Source organism: Pelophylax lessonae, assembly GCF_965119305.1.
Source record: "Pelophylax lessonae genome assembly, chromosome: 2".
In the NCBI taxonomy this organism is placed as follows: domain Eukaryota; kingdom Metazoa; phylum Chordata; class Amphibia; order Anura; family Ranidae; genus Pelophylax; species Pelophylax lessonae.
Genome location: NC_138769.1, coordinates 318,437,550 through 318,465,541, shown reverse-complemented (window position 1 = coordinate 318,465,541; position 27,992 = coordinate 318,437,550). Strand labels below are relative to the sequence as shown.

General features: G+C 43.7%; 1 protein-coding gene across 1 annotated transcript; it reads right to left on the bottom strand.

Moving 5' to 3' along the window:
* Positions 1-64: 64 nt before the first annotated feature.
* Positions 65-20,381, bottom strand: SH3BGRL3 (SH3 domain binding glutamate rich protein like 3). Its single transcript, XM_082244693.1, has 3 exons — positions 20,231-20,381; positions 13,854-14,021; positions 65-566 (listed from the first exon to the last, which is right to left on the bottom strand). Exons 1-3 carry the CDS (start codon positions 20,300-20,302, stop codon positions 501-503), a joined length of 306 nt encoding a protein of 101 aa, XP_082100819.1. The 5' UTR covers positions 20,303-20,381; the 3' UTR covers positions 65-500.
* Positions 20,382-27,992: the final 7,611 nt, after the last annotated feature.

Below are 27,992 nucleotides of genomic sequence, written 5' to 3'. Positions count from 1 at the left end.
TTATGATCATTAGATACCAATTTAGTCATCTAATATTAAAAATTCAGCATGCAAATAAAGAACCTTGATGATAGTAAACAAATTTATTATTAGTCTGGAAGACTTGCTTCCTCTTTGGCAGGAAATATACATGTTCAATTCACAGTCGAGATGAGACAGGTGACCGCTTAGCCGCCAGCAGAAATGAAGGGGTTCTGTAACATTGGAAGGCAGTCAATGGTCTCTTTCTTACTTTCCAGTTTATCTGCACTACTTTAGGAATGGTGATCAATTTAGGAATGTTTTTTTCTTTTTTTTGCAAAAACTGGAATGACCAGAAGTCATATTAATAAAAAAAACAAAAAAAAAAAAGAGTTTTTATAATGTGTAAAAAAAAAAATCTACACTTCTTAAGTAGACTACAGAATACTAGGGAATGATATAAGGCGTGTTGGGAGCAAGCTCTGGAAGTATAGAATGGTTGCCGATATTATTTCCACCTTTACTGCAGAGATAAAGTCCTAGTTTTCTCCTAGGAATTTCTTCAATTCACCATCTTCCACTGCAGCCATCATTTCGTCATAGCCCTGCAAATGAAATGGGGAAAAAAATAGGTTCCGTAAATAAATTAAAAACAGAAACGCAACAGACAATTTGCAGTTCTGACAATGCATTTGGAGAATCTTTTTCAAGATTTCTTTTCATACATAGTACCTACAATGTAATTGGATTTACACAGTGAGGTCATCATACCTATGGCCCATCTGTTTGACACCGGAGTTCTAGTATTGTAGCAGAAAAACACCCCACATTAGCAATAAATCCTTTCAGTAATGCACAGAGATATCTGCACTGAAATTGAATGATCTGGGCCACTCTGAGATCCCTATAATGTCATAATCATCTCACCAGACTCCACCCATAACTAAAATAATAGTTTAAAAAAAAAAATTAAATCTGCTCCCACCCCTATTCTAACTACCCTGTACAGAAAGGATGTGTATACATACCTACACCCTGGGCACTCCAGTCCGGTCATGTGACCTCTTCAGTGGCTGGCTTGAGTGAAGAGGAAAGATTGCCAACAGCTACAATGTCTTGGAGGTTATGTCACTTAGGCTTACTATTGGGCCTCTGTTGTGAGCTGTCCCTCTTCTACCCTGAAGCCGGCACTGGGAACTGATCATGTGGTACAGAGCTCTGTCCAGTCATAAGGGTCAGGAGACCAGATGCAGTTCTAGAATGAGCCTGCTGGAGCGAGGAGTAAGGTAAGGGGGTGGAATGGGTGGTGCACTGCCAGGGTGGATATTTGACCGCACAGCAGGACTTAAGGCCCGTACACACGTACCGATCGTCGGCATACAAACGTCGGTGGACGAAGGATCTGCCGATTGTACGCGTGTTAGTATGGTGCCTCCGACAGATGTCTGCGCACAATCCGCGGACAAAAGTCTTTCGTGCAAACATGAAAATATTTGTATGCCGACACCAGAACGGACGATTGTTCGCCTGTCAGTACACAATTCGGCCGACAGACCGCAGATTTGCAAGACTGGGCATGCTCAGAAAATAGAAAACACAGGGAAAGTTAACCATTACATGACATCACTTCTGCAGTCGGCGGACAAAATTCTTGTGCTGTCCTTGTGCTGTCTTTGCACTTTTCAGCAGACACCGACATCCCGGGGAGAAAAGAGGAACATTTGTATGCCGACCATCGGTACGTGTGTACGGGGCTTTAGTCATCATTTATGGTAGAGTGGTGATGTCACATCTGGATAGGTCTTCGACTTTTGGAACACAAACTGGCTCCAGGGCAAGTGGAGGCGGTTTCAGAGTACTACATTATACGGCTGTTCAATTTGATGGCAGTTGTTGGCACATGTAAGTGTTTTTTTTTTTTTAATGCTTCTTGGTTGACATTGTGTTAAATACTACACTAGGAGTATGTTCTGGGTAATGTGGGCTTATTATTGATAGAGATAGAAGAGTGGAGTCTGTGGGTCCCATACAAGGAGACTGGGTAAGAGGAATCCATAGCACCTGAATCTAAATTAAATTAAGCGCCTACTGACTTTTTTTCTTTTTTAAAAGGGGGGTTGAAACCTTTTGGGGAGTGTGCATTGCCACTATCACGTGGTGAATTCACTTGTCTTGCATGGTGGTGTGGAGGAGCACAAGCAAGAATAAAAGATACATGTGGTGTTGGGTGTGGGCACACACATAGTTTGATTTATTAATATATTCAGATTTTTGGAGAGTGTGGTATCCATTTCGTTTAATTTAAAGTGGTGTTGAGTATATAAAAGGCTGTATTAAGGTTAAGCACCTGTGCTTTTTACATGGCACAACATCAGCATTGTAATAGCTTTACAAACATATATTGGACAAGCCAATATACGCTACTAAATCTTTAATGTTGTAAGTTCTGATTGTCTGCCATCATTTTCTACAACTTCCTCTATTCCCAGCATACTCTGCAGCTTCTCCTCTGCTGTTTACTTTCTATTTCTAAGGACTACATATCCCATGGTACCTTGCTGACTCAGCCTCCTGAAACTCCTCCTCGCAGCACTTCTGTAGGTCAGAAGGCAGGCTCTGTGAAATGTGTGACACAGCAGTGCCTACTCACAGGGCACAGTAAAATACGCGTCGAAGTAGTAAATGTGTGGGGATCTTCAAAAAATTGCAAACTTTTAAGACTGTTTAAATTAAGGAGTAGTCTAGAATAATGTGGAAATACAGTAAATATAAGGATTTAAAACTCTGACCATAGATATGGTTTAAAATATGAGTTCACTATAAATACCCTAGAAATTCCCTATTAGCTGCATTTAGCATCTCCTGATAGACACTGAACACTATGTACAAAACATTTGCATGTGTAAGTCAACATTGCACCTTTTCTAGGAATTTGTAAATTAAATGGGAAGAATGGAACAAGCCAAAATCAGCACATAGGTGTAGACATGTCAGCAATCACTCACCGGCCACTTTATTAGGTATACCTTGCTAGTACTGGGTTGGACCCCCTTGTGCCTTCAGAACTGCCTTAATTGTTCATGACAGAGTCAATAAGGTGTTGGAAACATTTCTCAGATATTTTGGTCCATATTGACATGATAGAATAACGCATTTGCTGCAGATGTGTCGGCTGCACATCCATGATGTGAATCTCCCATTCCACCACATTCCAAAGGTGCTCTATTGGAATAGGATCTGGTGACTGTGGAGGCCATTGAAGTACAAATAACTCATTGTCATGTTCAAGAAACCAGTGGTGAGATGATTTGTGACATGGTGCATTATCCTGCTGGAAGGAGCCATCAGAAGATGGGTACACTGTAGTCATAAAGGGATGGACATTGTCAGCAACAATATTCAGGTAGGCTTTGGTGGTAAAATGATGCTCAATTGGTACTAAGGAGCCCAGAGTGTGCCAAGAAAATATTTCCCACACCAATACACCACCAGCCTGAACCGTTGATACAAGGAAGGAAGGATCCATGCTTTCATGTTTATGTCAAATTCTGACCCTACCATCTGAAAGTCGCAGCTGAAATCGGGACCCATCAGACCAAGCAATGTTTTTCCAATCTTCTGTTGCCCAATTTTGGGGAGCCTGTGCAAATTGTAACCTCAGTTTCCGGTTATTAGCTGAGAGAAGTGGGTGCACCCAGTGTGGTCTTCAGCTGCTGTAGCCCATCTACTTCAAGGTTTGATGTGTTGTGCATTCAGAGATGGTATTCTGCATACTTTGGTAGTAATAAGTGGTTATTTGAGCTACTGTTGCCTTTCTATCCTCTGGAACCAGTCTGTCCATTCTTCTTGACGTCAGCAAGGCATTTTCGTCCACACAACTGCCACTCACTGGATATTTTCTCTTTTTCAGACCATGCTCTGTAAACCCTAGAAATGGTTGTGCATGAAAATCCTAGTAGATCAGAAGTTTTTGATATACTCAGACCAGCCCGTCTGGCACCAACAACTTTTCCAAGTCACTTAAATCCCCTTTCTTCCCCATTCTGATGCTCGGTTTGAACTTCAGCAAGTTGTCTTTGCCATGTGTAGATGTCTAAATGCATTGAGTTGCTGCCAAGCAACTGAACATGTGTACCTAATAAAGTGGTTGGTGAGTGTTTGTTGCAGTACCGATTAACCATCACTGGAGAGATAAGGAGCCAATGACTCAGCGCACCAGATTGCATGTACAGCTGAAGATCACTATTTGGTAAAGTAACTCAGATTTCCCATTAAGCTTTGGTTTTCAAAAAGATGCCCCCTACATTTTATCCAGCACACTTTCAAATTATGCCAAATGTTTTGTTTATTGATGGTTTGCCCAAGGTTTACACAGAGGCAATTAATCGGCTCAACCGAGGTTGTGCTAAGAGGATGGATTTACGCTAGGAGTGGGGACTCGGAAGGAGGATTTACGCTAGGAGTGGGGACTCGGAAGGAGGATTTACGCTAGGAGTGGGGACTCGGAAGGAGGATTTACGCTAGGAGTGGGGACTCGGAAGGAGGATTTACGCTAGGAGTGGGGACTCGGAAGGAGGATTTACGCTAGGAGTGGGGATTTGGGGGAAAACTGGCTCCCAGATCTAAAGCAAAGAGTTGCTTTTAGATTCCCCCTATGAAATTATGGTGTTTTTAGAGACTTCTTTTAGCATCAGTCAGCTCTTGGGCAAAATTTTCTGGGCTGGCCACTTTTGGACAAATTAGCAGTCATTTGCATGCCATCTGTAGATCAATTTCCTTACCGTGGCCTAATTGAATTAAAAAATGTAGCGGTTTTCTTTTTAGATATCTTGCCAGACTCGTAGGCACAACCAGCCATCTTAAAAGAGAAGTGCAAGTTTAAAAAAAAAAAAAATAATAATAATAATAATTTATGCTCACCTATGTAGATGCAGCATTGATCCAATGCTGAAGTTGTCCCTTGCCGGCTTCACACTGAGAAATGAGCAATCAAAGACCACTGATCGCTCAGTTTTCAGGTTCATTCTCAGTGTTAATCTTTACTCCTCCAACGCTCACTGGAGCTTTGGACTGTGCAGCAGGCTGAGTCAGGCTCTCATTGGCTTGCTGAGAGGCTGAGCCAGCTACCGTTCAGGCGATTGGGCGGATGCCAACATTTTTGTCAGGATCCCTGCAGAGCCTCGACCTGCTCTGTGACTTTAGCCTGCTGTCAACTGAATCTGGTCACAGCAATGCTGAACTAAGTGCACTCCTGTGACCAAAAGAGCTTTGGCCATACTTCTTTTAAGCAGACCTTCACCTATAAAAAAGCTTTTCCGCTCATCTGGCTTCTCAAATTTTTTCTTAAACAGTAAATACCTTTTTTAAGTCTAGCAGCGTTCCATTTCCTGAATCCTTACCTAGACGACTCACTGCCTCCTGGGATGTCTACGTCACATCCCAAGATGTCACGCCTCCTACAGTTTATAGTGCATGTGGGCCTCTGTGCTTCCTGGCAGGGGTGTCTAGATTTCAAAATGGCTGCTCAGAATGACAAATTCTCTTGCAGGTAGAACGGTTGCTATAAACAAATTTCTACTATATACTTAGCTGTTTGGCCAGCATTCAGTTTTTAACCTTACAAAAAAAATATATGCAACTGATCAGGGCTGGCCCAAGACATTGTGCTGCCCGGGTCCAAGAAAGAAATTCTGCCCCCCCCCCCCCCCCAAAAAAAAATAAAAAATTACGCCCACCAAAAGGCCCCCACTTCCATTATTTTATAACATGATAGTAAACTTGTCAGGAAGTCAGATTTACATGCAATAGCACCTTGTCTATATGCAAAATTGATGGAGGGAGATTGTAATTTGGAATAGAACATAATGGTATGTCATATAGAGACCATCCCATCACAGACCCCGTCCCTCCATGCACCTTCTATTGGATTGCAGCACTCCCCCTCCCATACCTTATTTACACAGGATGGGAAGCATGGCAGGTCCGGAAAAAGGGTGGGACTTTTTATTTGAAATGCAGGTGATTGGTTACTAGACAGCGGGGCGATCCCAGCAATCAATCACCCGTTTCTTAACTTTCCACCCTTTGATCTGACATGCCATGCCTACCGTCTTATGTGAATAAGGCAGGGGAGGGGAGTGCAGCGAACTTATGGAAGGGACAGACCTGCCGCGCCGCTGGGCCAGGTGGAGGAAAGCTGTACATCTGGATCTGGCGTGGGCGATGTGCACCAAACTGCTGTTAAAAAAAAAACAAACATTCTTGGGCGTCAATTTGCTGCCCCTCTCAAAGCTCTGCCTGGGTCCAATGGACCCAGCGGTACCCATGGTAGGGCCAGCCCTGCAACTGACAATATGAAACCTTTGCCTCTAATTTAATGAAGCATTGCAGTGTTTTTTTGCACTGTAACTCAGTGAAGGTGAACTTTTTGTTCTAAGGCTACTGGGTAAGAATGCATGCCTGTTGAACATGTAAACAGAAAGTTGGCAGAGGTGAAGTGTAGGCATAAGATAATAATCTCCATAAAAATAAAGGAGTGGATTGGCATTCAGTGCAATTGTGTGCTGTAGGCGCCTTCACTTAGCAAGCATATTGACCTGTATTTTTTTGTCACAGAATTTCCAGCGTCTTAATGAATTACTTAACTTTATTTTACAAGCTATAGTTGAACAGATAAAAAAATGTTTTTCACAATGCTACTGTGCCTAAAGCAATAACCAAATAATCCATAAAGTAACTCCAAAAAAAGTACTCATATAAAATGAATACTTCCTGTGTGCTTTCAGCAAAAAGGGATTCAAGAGGGGTTGATTTACTAAAACTGGGGAATGAAAAATCTGGTGAAGCTCTGAATAGAAGCCAATCAGCTTCTAATTTTTTTTTTTTTTGTTAAAAGCCTAATTGAACAAGATGAAGAAGCTGATTGGCTACCATGCACAGCTGCACCAGATTTTGCACTCTTCAGTTTTGGTATTATTTTTATTTAAAAAAATCCAATGTGGAATTCTAGACTCTCACTTAAACTACAAATTCCTGCTCTGCAAGATATTTCTCTGAACAAGTTCCACTTTGCCCTTCTTTCTAGTAAACACTACACATACAATCCCCATGTCATACACCACATTATTCTGATCAATGTCACCTTCATGTTAAAGCAATAAAAAACATTTCCCCCACCCGTACTCTGCTTTCAGGAAGCCAGCCTGCACTTTAAATTGACTTCCATGTGCATCATAAACACAGCATTCTGCAGGGCCCAGTTTGCATCTACTGACGCTGCCAGAAATCAGCCCAATAGATGCTGTCGGTGCCTGCTTAATAATGGGGCTAGGATGTAATCGAATCCAGTATAGAGCATAGGCTGGCCATCTGAAAGCAGCTCTGATCCGAGTTCTGGTGTTTCCTACATGCATGTGTTGAGGAAAGGAAGAGAGTTACACTTAGGCCCCTTTCGCACAGGCAATCCGATCAGGTCAGGCCCCTCCAGTCTCTTCTATGGTGACACCCGCCGCCATCTGATCCGATCCTGTTCGCCAAAAACAGACAGATGGGGGACCTATGAGACCTGTGGATGTGGTGTATCTGGATTTCGCTAAGGCATGCGACACAGTTCCCCACAAACGCTTCATTTACAAGCTAAGGTCTGCAGGCATCGACCTCAAGGTTTGTTCTTGGATAGAAAGTTGGTTACATGGCCGTGTCCAAGGGGTGGTAATAAATAACGCGTATTCAGACTGGTCTAGAGTGGTAAGTGGGGTCCCCCAGGGCTCAGTCCTGGGACCAATTTTGTTTAATTTATTCATCAATAACATAGAGGACGGAATCAGTAGCTCAATCTCAGTTTTCACGGATGACACAAAGATATGCAGAGCAATAACTTCTCATCAAGATATAAAAATCTTACAGAAAGACCTGAACAAACTAACAGAGTGGGCAACTACGTGGCAAATGAGATTTAAGGTAGAGAAGTGTAAGGTATTACACTTGGGGGCAAAAAACATAGACGCAAATTATGCTCTGCGGGGGGACCTCTGGGGGAATCCAGAATGGAAAAGGATTTGGGGGTTCTAGTGAAGGATAGACTAGTGGGTAGTAGCATGCAATGTCAAGCTGCAGCTGTCAAAGCCAGCAGAATATTAGCATGCATAAGGAAGGGGATGTATTCCAGAGATAAAACTATAATCCTGCCACTTTATAAAACCCTGGTTCGGCCACACCTGGAGTATTCTGTCCAGTTCTGATTCGCCAATCCTGAGAAAGGATGTGCTGGAACTGGATTGAGTCCAAAGAAGGGCAACTAAACTAATTAGGGAATTGGAGAACCTTAATTATGAGGAGCGAATACAAGCGCTTAATTTATTCTCCTTGGAGAGGAGATGCCTGAAAGGGGACATGATAGCGATTTACAAATACCTCAATGGCGATACCAGCATAGGCAGAAAACTATTTAATCCCAAGGAGTGCAAGAAGACGCGTGACCACGTAATGAGATTAGAGGAGAGGCGGTTTAACCTTAAGCTGCGTAAGGGGTTCTTCACTGTAAGGGAGGTGAGAATGTGGAACTCTCTTCCACAATTGGTGGTAACTGCAGGGATTATGGCTACTTTTAAAAGACTCTTGGACATGCATCTTACAGATCACAACATTCAGGGTTATGGGAAATGAGCAGGCCACTGACACACACACAGGTTGAACTGGATTGACTGATGTCTTCATTCAACCTCAACTACTATGTAACTATGTATTCCTCATCTGTCTGGTGGATCAGATGGAAATGAACAAGCGGTTCGTTTTCATCAGATTGCCCTATAGAGGAGAGCGGGCTGTGTCTGCTCTGAATAGCTTGGTCATCTGTCATTCACCTGCTCAGCAGAGAGATCCCCCCCTGAGAAAGCGCATTCCGAAAAAGGTTGCGTACTTTCCATCGAATGCATCTCGTCTGCGTTATGTGTATAGCCCTGAGTTGATGCATGTCCTTGTTTAGGTGTGTGGGGGGGGGGGGGGGGGGGACGGACGACGACTCAACAGCCTGCTTTTACCACCCCCTTTGCATGTCTGAACAAGCCTTCAGTGAGGGAATATGAAAGATTCCACTATGACCACTCTGAAAATGCTAGCTGCTTGACTGGTATGCAATTTCAACAGCATCAGTAATTTCTGACATTCTGTCCTTGAAGTGTGCATAGGCATTGTGACTTCACTCTGACTTTCTATTCTGCATGCTTGTTTCAGGGCAGTGACTCAAAGTATTGAAGCCAAGGATAGTGACATAACTAGTAAAATAAGTTGTAGTAATGAATGTGTATTCATGGGCATTGCATTGAGATAGCTAATTTTCGCTTCTCCTTTAGACGCTACTGTGGTTACCAGTCATCTGGGTATTTCCTCTATGTTCCTGTATGCCGGCCATATCATAGATGTCGGTGGGGGTGGAGAGTTACCCAGAGATGTCTCACTATTTTATCACTAGTTTACCATTTATCTTGTTTATTGCCGCAGTGGATCTAGCTTAGTAACCATATTCAATTCATGATTTGTTATGCTTGTCATTCCATTCTGAGTACTCACATGACCGATTAATTGATGTTTCCATAGACAAGATTGTACTTCCCTTACATGCTTTGCATTATGTTTGGTACTGCTTTACATATGTATTACGATTGTTCCTATTGTATGCCTTTTTATGTGTCTATCTTGATGTTTGGTACTGCTTTACATATGTATTATGATTGTTCCTATTGTATGCCTCCCTGTTTCCATAAATAAAGAATTTATAAAAAAAAAATAATAATAATAATAATATAGCTAATTTACTAAATTCACTGGCCATGCAGCATGGTTTCTAACACAGCTCAGCACAAAACACAGAAAGCTGTTGCTCTAAAACTCATCTGCCTTGTACTACACTGCCTAGGTGCCTTTTACTGCCATTCAAAATAAATGTCAATGGATAGCAGCAGGCTTTGCCCCGGTTCACACTGAATGTGACTTTGAAATGGGGCTACTTCACTTGAAGTAGCCCCATTTCAAAGCTGCACGTCAGTGCGATTTCAGGTGCGACTTGCCTGACATCTCTGCAACTTCATGCACAGATGTCTATGCAAGTCACACCTGAAATTGCAAAAAATAATAGAGAAACCTTTTTTTCCCCCAAATTGGTGTGGCACCACAAAGTCAGAGTTGCACCGATTTGAACAATTCCATTACCGACAAGAGTGTGTGACTTGTAATGCGATTTGGAACTGTCAAATCACATGACAATTTGCATCGGTGTGAATGGGGGCTTTATGTGTGGCAGTAAGACAATTGTAACTGCATCCCACTAGTGTGAACATGTCCTTAAAAAGTACTGAATCGTTTGGATCAGCATGATAGCCAGAGAATTAGCATGTTAGAAGGGGAGCTCAGCAATGGCAGCCTCCAAAGGCCAAGATGAATGGCAGAACTAAGGGCACAGTACTGTAAAGCATTGTCATCTAAAAGGCAGAACATCAGAAGTGGAGGGTATCCACAAAGCTACATCAATGGCAAAAAGACATGAGCACACAAATCTCAAGCAATGAAAGGATGTACATTTAATAAGTATTAACACAAAGTAGCAACTTGCAATTTCCCAACACACATCAGGCCAGGGGGAGACTGCAAGCTGTGGCCAGTAGTGGGGCAGAGATGGTGCATTTGCAGCTGTTAGTTCTCCAGACAAGAGATCACTCCAAGGGCAGGGAGTGCAAGCTGTATCAAGGAGGGGAACTAGGCAACGCGTTTAGAAGGATTTCTCTCAGTTAAGCTTGACAGAGAAATTACAAAGAGGTGGAAATAGCTGTCTCTCAGCAGCACCTCCAAGGACATTGGATTCAAGCTATACCATTGCCTGAAGCGGAGACCAGCTCCCTTCCCAGCTGTCACTCACTGCAGTGGGCACAGGACTTCATTCCCATACAGCCTGAGCGGCTTACACACACACACATTTCCTTGTAGCTTGTATGTATGTGTGTAATATATATATATATATATATATATATATATATACACACATATACATATACATACATATATACACACACACACACACACACATATATACATACACACAGTATCTCACAAAAGTGAGTACACTCCTCACATTTTTGTAAATGGTTTTATTATAACTTTTCATGTGACAACAGGGAAGAAATTACACTTTGCTACAATGTAATGACTCACAGCAGTACACCTTGCTACAAAGTAGTGAGTGCACAGCTTGTATAAAAGTGTAAATTTGCTGTCCCCTCAAAATAACTCAACACACAGCCATTAATGTCTAAACCACTGGCAACAAAGGTGAGTACACCCCTAAGTGGAAATGTCCAAATTGAGCCCAAAGTGTCAATATTTTGTGTGGCAACCATTATTTTCCAGCACTGCCCTAACCCTCTTGGGTATGGAGTTCACCAGAGCTTCACAGGTTGCCACTGGAATCCTTTTCCACTCTTCCATGGCAACATTACAGAGCTGGTGGATGTTAGAGACCTTGCGCTCCTCCACCTTCCATTTGAGGATGCCCCACAGATGCTTAATAGGGTTAAGGTCTGGAGACATGCTTGGCCAGTCCATCACCTTTACCCTCAGCTTCTTTAGTAGGGCAGTGGCCATCTTGGAGGTGTGTTTGGGGTTGTTATGTTGGAATACTGCCCTGCGGCCCAGTCTCCGAAGGGAGGGGATCATGCACTGCTTTAGTATGTCACAGTACATGTTGGCATTCATGGTACCCTTAATGAACTGTAGCTCCCCAGTGTCGGCAGCACTTATACAGCCTCAGACCATGACACTCCCACCACCATGCTTGACTGTAGGCAAGACACACTTGTCTTTGCAATCCTCACCTGGTTGCCACCACACACGCTTGACACCATCTGATCCAAATAGGTTTATCTTGGTCTCATCAGACGACAGGACATGTTTCCAGTAATCCATGTCCTTAGTCTGCTTGTCTTCAGCAACTGTTTGCGGGCTTTCTTGTGCATCATCTTTAGAAGAGACTTCCTTCTGGGACAACAATCATTTGATGCAGTGTGTGGCATATGGTCTGAGCACTGACAGGCTGACCGCCCACCCCTTCAACCCCTGCAGCAATGCTGGCAGCACTCGTATGTCTATTTCCAAAGACAGCCTCTGGATATGACGCTAAGCATGTGCTCTCAACTTCATTGGTCAACCATGGCGAGGCCTGTGTTGGGTGGAACCTGTCCTGTTAAACCGTTTTATGGTCTTGGCCACTGAGCTGCAGCTCAGTTTCAGGGTGTTGGCAATCTTCTTATAGCCTAGGCCAGCTTTATATAGAGCAACAATTCTTTTTTAAGATCCTCAGAGAGTTCTTTGCCATGAGGTGCCATGTTGAACTTCCAGTGACCAGTATGAGACAGTGAGAGTGATAACACCAAATTTAACACACCTACTCCCCATTCACACCTGAGACCTTGTAACACTAACGAGTCACATGACATGCTAATTGGGCCCAATTTGGATATTTTTACTTAGGGGTGTACTCACTTCTGTTGCCAGCGGTTTAGACATTAATGGCTGTGTGTTGAGTTATTTTGAGGGGACAGTACATTTACACTGTTATACAAGCTGTACACTCACTACTTTACATTGTAGCAAAGTGTCATTTCTTCAGTGTTGTCACATGAAAAGATAGAATAAAATATTTACAAAAATGTGAGGGGTGTACTCACTTTTGTGAAATACTGTGTATACATATATTAATTCTAAATCTATTTTTAACCACTTGCCGACCGCCGCACGACTATCTACGTCGGCGGTCAGCCCCTCACAGGCAAACTAACGTAGGGCTACGTTGCTTGCTTGTGAGGGTCTAGGGAGCGAGCGCGCGCCCCCGGAGGCGCACTCCCGCGTGGTCACGGACCCCCCCGCGCGTGTGACCAGCGGACCCGATGTCCGCCGGCCACTCGGCGATCGGCGGGGGAGAGGGAGAATGTCAGGCAGCTTGTGTAAACAAGCTGCCTGTCATTCTCCTCGCTCTAAAGACACTGATCACATGGATCTACTATGTAGATCCGTTGATCAGTGTCCTTACAGCTCAAGCCACAGCCAATCACAGTAGAAAGCACGCCCCTAGGGACACACACAGCCCCTCCCTCCCAAATAAAGTTAACCCCTTCACTACCAGTGTATTTTTACAGTAACAGTGCATATATATAGCACTGATTACTGTAGAAATGTCACTGGTAACCCCAAAAGTGTCAAAAATGTCAGTCAAGGGTCCGATCTGTCCGCCGCAATGTCGCAGTACCGCAAAAAAAAAAAAAAAAAAAAAAAAAAAAAAAAAAAATCGCAGATCGCCGCCATTACGCGTTAAAAAAAAAAAAACAACAAAAATGACAAAAATCTTTCCCTTTGTTAGTAAACGCGATAACTTTTGCGCAAACCAATCAAAAGACGCTTTTTGCGTTTTTTTTTACCAAACATAGGTAGCATAAAACAAATTGGCCGAAAATGTTAAAAAATTTTGATTTTTACATATTTTTTTGGGGAAATTTCATATAAAAAAATGTGAAAAATATTACTATTTTTGCAAAATTGACGCTCTTTTTTTGTTTATAGCGCGTGATCAAAAAAAAAAAAAAAAAATCGCACAGGTGATCAAATACCACCAAAAGAAAGCTCTGTTTGTGGGAAAAAAAGGACGTCAAATTCGTTTAGGTACAGCGTCGCACGACCGCGCAATTGTCCCTTAAAGTCACGCAGTGCCGAATCGCAAAATACCCCCTGGTCGGAATGGGGGTAAAATCTTCCGGGGCTTAAGTGGTTAAAATCCAGCTTGCTTTTACATACAAAAATATCTGAACTCAAAAATTCAAGGTATTGAGGTCAAGAAATATCAGAACTCTTACCCCAAGGTACTTGTCGCCCAGGAACAGCTGAGGAGGAAGTGCGCTGGCGTTGCCACATTTTTCTCTCATTTCTGTTCGTAAACTGTTGTCCACGGCTATATCCACTGTTTCATAGGGTTGTCCACAAGTGTCCAAAACCCGAGCCATTTCGAGCTGCTGAGACTTTGTCTGGATGACAAATTTAAAAAAAAAAAATTACTACTGGGAGCTTACAGTGGTGTTACCATTTGTGATAAGCAAGCAAACCAAGTGAATTCAATTAGCAATCATCATTGACTAGGTTTCTACATTCCCTGATTATCTGAATATCTGCTATGGAATATTCAAGTGAACAAACTTGTTGGATCTTGGAGGTTCACTTAAAAAAATCATCACTTTTGTACTGGGAAGGCAGACTAGGTATAAAGTGTATGTAAAGCTGAATTTTTTTGTTTTGTATGAAGTAGGGAGGATGAGAACACTTTCAGTTTATAGCTGTAGCCTTCCATGACCCACTGGGGAGAGTTCTCCCTCACTTCCTGTCTTGGAGACAAAGCAGGAAGTGAGAGGAATCTCTACAAAAGTAAAAATTATTTATTACAGGTACTTATATAGCACCATCAATTTACACAGCACTTTACACATATATATTGTACGTTCACATCAGTCCCTGCCCTCAAGGAGCTTACAATCTAAGGTCCCTAACTCACATTCATACATACACACACTAGGGCCAGTTTAGACAAGAGCAAATTTCTTTACCAGCATGTCTTTGCATCCCTATGGGGCAGCGGATGTCAGCAGAGACATCTCCGCTGACACCCGCATCCGATCCTGTCCGTGAAATCCGGACAGATGGAAACCCTATTTTCCATCCGTCCAGGGGATCGGATGAGAGCGGACAGGCGGTCCGCTCTCATCCGATTCCCCCATAGAGAGCAGCGGGGCTCCGATACCTCCCTCTCCGCACACAGAGCGGAGACGGAGCTGTCATCCGCCTGCTCAGCGGGGATCGGCTGATCGATCCCTGCTGGGCAGAGAACGGACTGCAGCATGCAGCGGACCATGTGAAAGAAGCCTTCGATACACTATAACCACCTCCCTACTGCCATGTTAAAAAAAAAAAAAAATGGCATGGAGTTGGATGTCTATTTCTTGGGTGCGGTTTATAAACATCACTCAAGAAATAATGCATGGGCTGCCAGTGTGCCCACTGACTAATGTGAGCCATCAGTAAACAGCTCAAATCACAGATACACTGTACAGAGCAGTTCTGTACCATGTGACCACTGTGAGGATCACAAAAGTAAACCAATTCGTGTTTACAAGGGGGAGTTCACCCCTTCCTTTAAAAGCGGAAGGAGGAATGAATCATTCATTAACCTCTTCATGCCTCTCGGCGGCCCTTTACCTGGGGTTTAATGCTGCAAAGTGGAGCGGCTTCCAAATTAGGCGAGTGCTGCGATTGGCTCTCGCAGCAGTACCATGATTGGGAGTCTGTCCTGCTGGCCCTCGAGCAGAACCTGTGACCAAGAGTTGTTGGAGATCGCTCAGTCAGTGTGCTGGGAGTGGACAGAAAGTGCCTTTTCAGCACACAATCTCGGACCGCCGTGCACGCATTAGGGCCCACTTTGCCTGCTACCAAATACATACATTTGGTGGTCAGGAAAAGGTAAAAAAAAAAAAAAAAGTGCACAGGCAGCAGCAGATTGTACAGGTATTTACTAGATTCTAGGATTGTTTTTAACCCTTTCACCACCACCCTCTTGCACATATCAGCTCCATCCTGTCCCTGTAGGTTACCATATATTAACCCTTTACTCTCCCTTATCCTGAACATTAATTCCCTCATTTCTTTGTTTCCAAAAAAATCTTTATCACCCCAGAAGGGGGTCAATTCAGAAGTTTCTGTACTGTCCTGGCACTTTGATATATTTTGGGGCTCATTCAGATGGGTGCTGAGACCCATCCTGAGTCTCTTTTTCTGCATGTGCTTTCACCTTGGAGCTGTGTGCAGGCAGCCTATAGAGGGCTGCATGGACAAAGTCACATGTCAAAATTTGACATGCAGGCAGGAGCAGGTGCAAGATCCAAACACATTTACAAAAGACGAGTATACTGCGCATTCAAGTTATTGTAAAAGAAATGTTTTAATTAAAAAAAAGAAAAACATGTTATACTTATCTGCTCTGTGCAGTTGTTTTGCACAGAGCAGCCTCAATCCTCCTCTTCTTGGGTCCCCTGGCAGCGCTCTGGGCGCCCCCCCACCAAGCTGCTTGCTGTGGGGGCACTTGTGCGTGCTTCCTCCTGAGCTGCTGCATCTCAGCCAATCAGGAGGAAGAGACCCGGTACTCGTGCACATTGCTGGATAAGCAACAGCATTTTTACTTGCACATGATGATGGAAGTCAGCAGAGCTCCCCCTCATTTACCAAGCTCTGGAGCAATTTGCCTTTAGTAAAGCTACCCCAGAGTATCTGCATTCAGATACTTGCACCCGCTCCTGCCTGCATGGTAATCTTTGCCATGTGATTGTGTCCATACAGCCACTGCATCTGCATCCCCTGCAATGGGCTGCCTGCAAGGAGCTCCAAGGTGGTCATGCAGCCAAAAGTGGCTCAGCATAGAGGACAGGTCTCAGCACCCATCCGAATGAGCCCTTAGGCCCTGTTCACACCTGATCATTTTTCAGCTCGGAAAATGCTCATCTTTGAAGTCTCAAAATGCCCAACAAGCAAAATCCCATTCATTTCAATGGCCCCTGTTCACATCTGAGCGTTTTGTCACCTGAAGCAAAACTCCTGAAGCTCAAAAAAGTACCTGAGCTTCTTTTTCTACAGATTACAAGTGTTTATTTTAGATAATGCATGCCTCTAAAAAAAGCCTGAAAAAATGCATGGAAAGACGCATAGAAAAACGATACGCTCAGGTGTGAATGGAGCCTTATAAAAGAAAGTAAGGCTGGCAATACATTATTCAATTTTCCTGTAGATTTACCAGGACCATAGAATGGAGGTCAAACCCAAACACTTCCAACGTGTATGCAATCAAGCAGGCCCTTGCACTACATAGTTGAAGGTAAATCTAAAGAAAATTGAATAGAAAAAGTAGATAATGTATGGCCAGCCTAAGAAAAACAGTCGTTATTAAAAAATATCGCCAAAAGAAACAAGGGGCACAATAAAATGACATAAAATGCATTTGGGTACAGTGCTGCAAGACCTGAGAAATTGCCAAAAAAATCACAGCGCTGAAATTAAAAAAAGAAAAAAAAAAAAAAAATCCCATGGTAACAAATGCTGGCTGGCACTCAAGCGGTTAAAGAAGGAAAGCAGAAGAGGAAATGGTTGGGTAAATATGGCAGAGCAAATATTGAACGAAGATGTCACCATTATGACTGCAGAGGACAGGCATAAAAAAGGAGGAAGAGGAGTCACCACGTTATGTGGAAGGAAAAATATGAGAAAAAAAAAAAAAGGACAGTGCTGTATATGGAGCAGGCTGTGCATGGCAACTAGAGATGGGCTCATCCTGGTCCCAAACCCACCTGACCGATCCTGCCAGGAAGCCGACCCTGCACACTGCCAATCACAGGCAGTGAGACATTTCCCGATTTGTGCAGCTGTGGATCAGGAGATGTCTCACTGCCTGTGATTAGCGGAGTGCAGTGTCAGCTTCCTGGCAGGATCGAGCAGGTGGGTTTGGGACACAATCCTGGACACGCCTTAGCCCATCTCTAATAGCAACCAATCAGCTTCTAGTTTTCATTTTCAATGCTTAACTCAACAAGCTAAAGCTAGGAGCCTATTGTTTACTATGCACAGCTGTTGCAGTTTTGGTACGATTAGGGATTAGTAATGGGATCAGGAGTGTTCCCAACCCACCTAAGTAATCCCGGCAGGAAACTGTCACTGCACACCGCCAATCATAGGCAGGGAGGCATTTCCCAATGTTCTGTCGAATAGTGCTGTCAGATAATACCTCTGATGATCTGCACATGCGTCATACGTAACGTCACTCCAGCTGCTCTATTGATTAGCTGGTGTGACATCAACACTGTGCATTCGATGTATGCAACTCCACTCAATCTAATCTATTGATCAGCTGGTGTGACATCAACACTGTGCATGTGCAGATCATCAGAGGCATTATCCAACGATCTGCAAAATGCAGAGGAAGACTCTATTGTCAGATTCTTCCTTGCTGTCTCTGCGCATGCGCGAGACTTGAGCACCCTGCAACACACCCAAATCTGCCCAACAACAATAGTATTCCGCCTGTGACTCTGCCTATGAGGTTGCTAAAGTCCCATGCATGCGCAGAGAGAGCGAGGCAGAATCTGACAATTAGATCCCCCCCTCCGCGCTTTACAGATCGTCGGATAATGAGTCCAATGATTGGTGCATGCGCAGTGTTGACATCAGGCATTACGTGGATCGTCGGAGGCATTATCCGACGATTTGCAAAGGGCGGAGGGAGAATCTAATTGTCAGATTTTGAAAAAGCACAATGTCTGTGTGAAACGCTTCACCTCCTTGCCAGTCTGTGTCCTTGTCCTGGTGGCAGTCCTGTATACGCTTAAAGGGTAACTCCACTTTCATGGAGAAAAAAATAGCAAATAAAGAAAAAACAATATAGTGTATACAATTGCAACACAATTCATATTGTGATTGAATGTTATTAAAAACTACCTTTCCTTTTCAATCTGTAGCTGTTGTCATTTTCTGAAAATGCAATGCAATATGGCTACCTGGAGCTGTTCTGTACACAGAATGTGTACTGACCACACCCCAGAAACATCATCATTTCCTGCTTGTGTGATTGGTTGACCAATTTTCCCATTAGTCTGCTCATACATTATACAATTTTCTTTAGATTTACCTTCAACTATGTAGTACTAACACCTGCCTTATTGGATACAATTGAAAGGGTTATTTAGTTTTGACCTCATATTATGTGGTTTTTGGTAAATCTAACAGAAAATTGTACAATAAACTTGAACATGTATGGCCAGCCTTAAGCCTAGTACACACGCAATGATTATCGGCCGACCGATCGTACGACTTTTGTCCAGAGTTGTGTCTTATTGGTTGGAATGTACCTAGACTGCACACGAATTTTCCCGCACGACAAAATTCTGCTTCAGAAGTGATGTCATGTGTTGGTTTGCTTTCTTTGTGTTCTTTCTTCTCTGAGCATGCCCAGTCTTGCTCATAAGATTTTTCCCTGTCTAAATCTGTACTGACTGCACGAAAATCGGCTGTGTTTTGACGGCCAACAAAAATTTTATAGCCTGCACACCAGATTTTTTTCGGCCGAAAAGTCGGAGTCGGTTGTCGGAAGCATCATACTAACAAGCCAAAAATCGGTCGTCGGACGAGAATTCCCTGCCAATTTTCGACGCGTGTGTACGGGGCTTTAGATACAAGTCAGATTTTTGGCATCCCATGCAACACAAATGTCATTTTTGGTGAGATACTCCCAATAGGAACACGTCTAAAGGGATGCAGGCCCAGCAGATTTCCTCATTAGAGCCCTGCAGCTGCCACAGCTGATAGATAATTATGAAACCACTCCCACTCAGCACAGAGGAACAAACAATGATTTTTTCAGAATAACAAAAGGTAGGAATCTGCAACACAGTTTGTTAAAATCCTTGTAATGTACAGAGATCACCCAGAGGGGAATGTTCTTCTTTCAAGAAAAGTGGAGTTACGCTTTAAATAAACCTGTTGGACGGGCATTGGTGTGCAGCCAATTCTTTTTCTCGGATTATCCGATGGGATTCACTATTCAACAGAACACTGGTCCGCAGCTGCACACACGCCCTGTGATTAGCGCTGTGTACTGATGGCTTCCTGGCGGGATTGCTCAGGTGGGTTGGGACTACGATCCCATCTCTATTAGAACAGTGTTTGGGGATGCAAAATAAAACAAAGGGTTCTGTTTCTATTGTGAATCCTGAGTGAATGTTGTGTGAAAATATTTCTAAGCGATCAGACTGGGATTCTCCATTCCAAAATAAAAGCAGATTGGCTCCATTAGTATATGACCCACCCTTTATGTTGTAATAAGGAGATTTCACAATTGCTGGCATACACAAGGAATCAATAGAACAAAGTACACTGCATAGGGCTAATGATGACATGAATGACCAATGTGAATGGCGTGTCCCCTGCAGAGTCAATGGTGACAGGTGACACATTGGTGTAGAGGAGTGAAGTTGGAGCCTCTATAGGAATGAATGTGATGAGGGATGGACAGGCTGAAGTCATTGGAAGCCAACAAGATGCTGCAACACGACTATGCGCACTGACAAGCCCCAATGGCGGCTATTTGCAGTACACCTTAGTATACATGAGTGACAGGTGACCCCCATGGTGCCCCATCCCGCCTCACCTCCCGAGAACTGGTCACCGTTGTCATATACATCTTCAGAGACATCCCGCAAGCTTGATCTTTTTCTGCCATCTCGATTTCCGACCTCTCCCAACCACGTGTCAGCTCTCTAGCCTATCGCGGGGCTCCGTGTGACACGTGACTAGCAGCTGTGAACTACACTTCCCAGTATGCACTGCGGAGAACTGTTATTTTTTTTTTTTTTAAGTCCCCCTGTCTCCAGGGAATAAACAGCGAGATGTTATCAGCCGCTGGAGAGCAGGAAATGATAAAACCAGACATGAAATTGTACTTTCTATATAAGACACAGTTTTCGGTGTAAGAAGGACTACTAGTACCATAGCTGACAAAACTGACAAAGCACGATAAATAGGGCTTGTTCACACTTAGCAAATGCTCCTATAGTGTTAGTATGGGCGTTAGACTCATTTTACCACTTGCTGACCGCCAGCGGCAAATATACTGCGACACGTCAGCTCTGTTCCACGTAACTATGCCGCTTTGCGGGGCCACAAATGGGGGCGCGCACGCCCATTCGCCACCAGGACAGCTGATTTGCGGGTCCAGGCACCTGATTGCCGCCAGGCACCTGCGATCACTCCCCGTGGAGACAGAACGGCGGTCTGCTGTTGTAAACACGCCAGACCACTGTTCTTTCAGCAAAGAACACAGGGATCCAGTGTTCCACTTATTTAGGAGCACAGGTCTCTGTGTTCATTCCATAAGTCCATCCCCCACACAGTTAGAAAGCACCCCCTAGGGACACATTTAACTCTTTGATCATACCTCCCAACTTTCTGAGATGGGAACGAGGGACAGCTAATAGCACAAGTATGAATGCATGGGACACACCCCCTTGTCACGCCCCCTTTTAAAGGAGAATTGTACAAAAAAATGTTTGAGTAAACCCACAAGTGCTTTTTTTTTTACCACTACTATTCCTTTATACTGTCTTTTGGAATTTAGAAATTGGATGAAAGCTTTAGCACTGGGAAACACTTTGAAAGACAAAAAGTGCATTTTATACACAGCTATATAGATCAGACCAAAATGAGGGACAAATGAGGAGGGACAGAGGGACATTGTTCCAAATCAGGGACAGTCCCTCAAAATCAGGGACAGTCCCTCAAAATCAGGGACAGTTGGGAGCTATGCTTTGATCGCCCCTGGTGTTAACCCCTTCCCTGCCCGTGTCATTAGTACAGTAACAGTGCATATTTTTAGAACTAATTACGGTAGAAATGTCACTGTTCTGCCCAAAAATGTCAGAAAAGTGTGGCGTGCATTTGTATTCAGCCCCCTTAACTCTGATACCCCTAACTAAAATCTAGTGGAACCAATTGCCTTCAGAAGTCACCTAATTGGTAAATAGAGTCCACCTGTGTGTAACTTAATCTCAGTATAAATACAGCTGTTCTTTAAAGCCCTCAGAGGTTTGTTAGAGAACCTTAATGAACGAACAGCATCATGAAGGCCAAGGAACACACCAGACAGGTCAGGGATAAAGTTGAGAAGTTAAAGCAGGGCTAGGTTATAAAAAAAATATCCGAAGCTTTGAACATCTCACGGAGCTGCCATACTTTTGAAATGGAATCTGAAAATGGAAAGAGTATGGCACAACAGCAAACATACCAAGACATGGCCGTCCACCTAAACTGACAAGGGCCGGGCAAGGAGAGCATTCATCAGAGAAGCAGCCAAGAGGCCCATGGTAACTCTGGAGGGGCTGCAGAGATCCACAGCTCAGGTGGGAGAATCTGTCCACAGGACAATTATTAGTCATGCACTCCACAGATCTGGCCTTTATGGAAGAGTAGCAAGAAGAAAGCCATTGCTGAAAGAAAGTCATAAGAAGTCCTGTTTGCAGTTTGTGAGAAGTCATGTGAGGGACACAGCAAACATGGCAGAAGGTGCTCTGGTCCCAAAGGGACCAAAATTGAACTTTTTGGCCTAAAAGCAAAACGCTATGTGTGGCGGAAAACTAACACTGCACATCGACCCGAACACACTATCCCCACCGTGAAACATGGTGGTGGCAGAATCATGTTGTGTGGTGATGCTTTTCTTCAGCAGGGACAGTGAAGCTGGTCAGAGTTGACAGGGAGATGGATGGAGCCAAATACAGGGCAATCTTAGAAGAAAACGTGGTAAGAGTCTGCAAAAGACTTGAGACTGGGGCGGGGGTTCACCTTCCAGAAGGACAACGACCCTAAACACAAAGCCAGAGCTACAATGGAATGGTTTAGATCAAAGCATATTTACGTGTTATAATGGCCCAGTCAAAGTCCAAACCTAAATCCAATTGAGAATCTGTGGCAAGACTTGAAAATTGCTGTTCACAGACGCTCTCCATCCAATCTGGCAGCGCTTGAGCTATTTTGCAAAGAAGAAAGGGCAAAAATCTCACTCTCTAGATGTGAGCTAGAGCTGGTAGAGACATCCCCAAAAAGACTTGCAGCTGTAATTGCAGGGAAAGATGGTTCTACAAAATATTGACTCGGGGGGGGGCTGAATACAAATGCACACCACACTTTTCACATATTTATTTGTAAAACATTTTGAAAACCATTTATCGTTTTCCTTCCACTTTGTGTTGGTCTATCACATACTGTATCTCACAAAAGTTAGTACACCCCTCACATTTGTGTAAATATTTTATTATATCTTTTCATGTGACAACACTGAAGAAATGACACTTTGCTACAATGTAAAGTAGTGAGTGTACAGCTTGTATAACAGTGTAAATTTGCTGTCCCCTCAAAATAACTCATCACACAGCTGTTAATGCCTAAACCACTGGCAACAAAAGTGAGTACACCCCTAAGTGAAAATATCCAAATTGGGCCCAATTAGCCATTTTCCCACCCAGTTTCACGTGACTCATTAGTGTTACAATGTCTCAGGTGTGAAAGGTGATGTTATCGCTCTCACTCTCTCATACTGGTCACTGGAAGTTCAACATGGCACCTCAGAACTCTCTGAGGACCTGAAAAAAAAGAATTGTTGCTCTACATAAAGATGGCCTAGACTATAAGAACATTGCCAAGACCCAGAAACTGAGCTGCAGCACATTTGCCAAGACCATACAGCGGTTTAACAGGACAGGTTCCACTAAGAAAGGGCCTCACCATGGTCGACCAAAGAAGTTGAGTGCATGTGCTCAGCGTCATATCCAGAGGTTGTCTTTGGGAAATAGACGTATGAGTGCTGCCAGCATTGCTGCAGAGTTTGAAGGGGGCAGCCTGTCAGTGCTCAGACCATATGCCACACACTGCATCAAATTGGTATGCATGGCTGTCGTCCCAGAAGGAAGCCTCTTCTAAAGATGATGCACAAAAAAGCCTGCAAACAGTTTGCTGAAGACATTTTTATTGGTCTGGGGCTGCATGAGTGCTACGGACACTGGGGAGCTACAGTTCATTGAGGGAACCATGAATGCCAACATGTACTGTGACATACTGAAGCAGAGCATGATCCCCTCCCTTCAGGGACTGGGCCGCAGGGCAGTATTTCAGCATGATAATGACCCCAAACACACCTCCAAGATAAGCACTGCCTTGCTAAAGAAGCTGAGGGTAAAGGTGATGAACTGGCCAAGCATGTCTCCCGACCTAAACCCTATTGAGCATCTATGGAGCATCCTCAAATGGAAGGTGGAGGAGCGCAAGGTCTCTAACATCCACCAGCTCTGTGATGTCGTCATGGAGGAGTGAAGGAAGGACTCCAGTGGCAACCTGTGAAGCTCTGGTGAACTCCATACCCAAGAGGGTTAAGGCAATGCTGGAAAATAATGGTGGACACACAAAATATTGACACTTTGGGCCCAATTTGGACATTTTCACTTAGGGGTGTACTCACTTTTGTTGCCAGCGGTTTAGACATTAATGGCTGTGTGTTGAGTTATTTTGAGGGGACAGCAAATGTACACTGTTATACAAGCTGTACACTCACTACTTTATATTGTAGCAAAGTGTAATTTCTTCAGTGTTGTCACATGAAAAGATATAATAAAATATTTACAAAAATGTGAAGGGTGTACTCACTTTTGTGAAATACTGTACAATCCCAATAAAATTAGTTTAAAATTTTGGTTGTAACATGATAATATGTGGAAAATGTCACATTTTTAAGGCACTGTACTTACTTAGGTGGATGCAGCATCGATCCAATGCTGAATCTGTCCCCTGCTGGTTTTACGACTGAGAACCGAGCAATCAAACATCGCTGATCACTCAGTTCTCACAGCTCCATGAGCAGAGAGCTGGTTACTGTCAGTCACTGCTGTCTGTCTGTTCCCCCCCGCAGTCACTGGAGTGCCGGGCTGTTGGGGGCGGGAGAGCGGCTGGCAGAGGCTCGCTGAGAGGCTGAGCCAGGTTCTGGTCCAGGGTTGTAGGCAGATCACGACCATATTGTCGTAATCTTTCCACAGCCTGGACCGATGTTCTATAAGAATACTGCTACCCATCAGAAAATGCAATGGAAGTGACGTTGCAAACAAAATGGCCGCTATGAGCTTCAATAGGTTTCCTAATCTGACAGAATACGAAGGCGGCAGCGGACATCTTCTTACACCCAAGCAAGTATTAAATATCACACTTATTTTAGCAGTAAACTCACCTTATATAGTAAAGTAGACTATTTCACCACGACTGAGTGAAAAAGTCTATTTTACTATATAATTAGTTTTGCGCTGAGCAGTGCGGAGTGTGCCAAGATGGATGTCACCACCTTCTGCCTTCAGGCTTGTCTCACTATATACTAGAATAGTAATAATAAAATTTGAATCTTGTATTTGAGGATATAAGGTGAGTTTAGTGCTAAAATATGTGTGAAATTGAAGACTTAGCTGGGTGTAAGAAGATGTCTGCTGCTGCCTTCCTGTAGGAAACCTATTGGAACGCATATCGGCCATATTGGAACGCATGGCGCATGCACAGTAAGTATTTTTGGCTCAGAACGTCACTTCCGTTAAATTTTCTGATGAGTAGCGCTATTCTGACAGGACACCAGCTCTGTGACATCAGCCAACTGCAGCCTGCTGTCTTCTGAAAAAGGGTCATAGGAGTACAGAAAAAAACAGCACACCTGTGATCCAAACGTGGCTGTACTTCTTTAAATGCAAAGGAGAAACATCAATGCAGAATTAGAAATATAATTCCACAGGTCCACTTTGAAGGAAAATGTTATATTTATAGTATCGTCTCTATCAGTACAATAAAGCAATTTCCTCTTCAATAATGATCGTTATCAACTGTTAGGGCTCTTTCACACGGGCGTTCCGTATGTCCGTTTTTCATCCCATCCGTTTGCGGATGAAAAACTGACATAATGTATCTCTATGTAAATAAGGATGTCATCGGATGATCATCCGCTGACATACGTTTTTCGTCCGTTCCGTTCAGTTCAGTTTTTTTGAACGGAAGAGAACCCTATTTTTTCTTCCTTTCAAAAAACGTAACGGACACAAAAACGGATGTCAGTGGTGTCATCCGCAGACATCCGTATTTACATAGACATACATTATGTCAGTTTTTCTTCCGCAAACGGATGGGATGAAAAACGGACATACGGACCGGATGACACAAGTGTCATCCGTGTCCGTTTAATAAAAAAAAAAAAGGAACTGATCGGGCATAAAAACTGAACGCCCGTGTGTTATTGTTATTCTCCTTTCAGTTTTAAAGCGGAACTTACCTCCCTAGAAGCTGTGCTAGGCAGATAGAGGTAAAAAAACTAGTCATCAGTAAGGTTGGGCGAATGGTTCAGGCCGAGCAAAAGTTTGCCCGCCGAACGCACAGTCAATAAGTTGTAGAGGGGAGCCCCCCACCCCAAAGCACCTTGTCCCAATGATGATGGGGACAAGGGCCTCTTCCTGACAACCCTGGGCAGTGATTTTGGGTGTCTGCGGGCTTATCGTAATCTGGAAGCACCCCTTTAACAAGGTCCCGGACCCCCCCCCCCCCCCATGTGAATGACTGTGAAAAACTGTCAAAAATAAATATAAACACTAGACAAGTTTTTGATCAGTCCTTTATTAAAATAAAAAAAACTATGTGTTCCCCCCCCCCCATAGATGTTCAATTTTCTTGTACAATTTACCAAAAACCATATACTATGAGGTCAAAATGAAACAACACGTTCAATTGTGTCCTATAAGGCAGGCATTTGTACTACATAGTTGAAGGTAAATCTAAAGAAAATTGTACAGAAAATTGTATAATGTATGGCCAGCCTAAGGCTGACTGCCGAATGCCTCCCCTGCTGGGTGACTGTTCTTAAATTGTTAAGGGGCGGGGCAACCTGGTGATGTCACCTGGTGGCCCTGTCCCTTACCTATTAAAGACCTGTCACCAGGTGAAGGAAGCATTTGGCGGTGAGCCGTCATCGAGTGAAGAGAATTTTTTTTGGGTCCATTGGTGTCATGATTGATGATGGATCTACATCGGGGGGACTTGTACCCCATATTCATTCACATAGGGGAGGGCTGGGATCTGGGGGCCCCCTTGTTAAAGGGAGCTTCCAGATTTCGATAAGGCCCCTGGCCGCAGACCCCCACAATCACTGCCCAGGATTGTTGGGAAGAGGCCCTTGTCCCCATCAACATGGGGACAAAGTGCTTTGGGGTGGGGGGGACACAGCATCCACCCCCCCTCAATGTTGAGGGCATGTGGCCTGGTATGGTTCAGGAGGTGGGGGGATTCTTACTCGTCTCCCCCCCCCCCCACCCTTTTTCTGGCCTGCCAGGCTGCATCCTTAGATAAGGGACTGGTATAAATTTTAGGAGGAACCCCACGCCGTTTTTTTATTTTTTATTTTAGCATGGCTGGCAATTGCGGGTCAAGTTAAATGTGATTTGACTCAGTTTTTTTATCCTATAGAAATGTAATTTTTGCTGCAACATGTTCTATACATGCTACTGATGTGCCACCTAAAAGGCAGACTAAAGCACTATATTTAAATTAATTTTGCATTTTCATTGTTACACTTTAGGCATCATTAAAATAAAAATTAAAAAAAAAAAAAAAAATGCATTTATACATGTCCCCCAGGGCAGTACCTGGGTCCCCATATCCTTTTTATGGCTAATAATATGCATATAAGCCTTCAAAATGGGGGCTTTTGATTTTTCATGTTTGGGTCCCATAGATTTCAATGAAGTTCGGGCCAAACTTTTTCCCTGTTCGGGAGTTCTGGTGCAAACCGAACAAGTGGGTGTTCGGCCCATCTCTAGTCATCAGTATAGCCTGGAGCTGATCTTTCCCCTACTACTAGCTCACCATGCCTTGCGCTGCACTGTGTTGCTGTGCAGAGGTTGACATTTTGGTAGAGGCAAAGTTTTGCTTCCATGTATCAGAGCCCTCAGCAAGGAGAACAGCGATCAGTACAGTAGTGACATCACTGAGGCCCCTTTCACACTCTGCATAGTGGGCACACGCATTTTCACATGTCGTGCATATGCCAGCCAAATTACTTGATTGGGCTGCCCTATGCGAAACAATCACGCTAAAGAAGCTCCTTTTTGAGTGTGGTGCATCGCACATTTTTTAAGAAGGTCTTTTGCTGAGATTTTCGCATGACAAATGTGGGAAAATTGCACTGCGTTTGGGGTGCCATTAAGAAATAATGGCACTGCAAGTGCATTGTGCCACATTTCTGAAAACATGCAATTCTACCCGTGTTTTCAGAGCAGCCAAGTGTGAACGGGGCCTTAATCAGACTCCTAGTAGTAAGAGGGAACAGGGCCTTATATCTCCCACTGCAG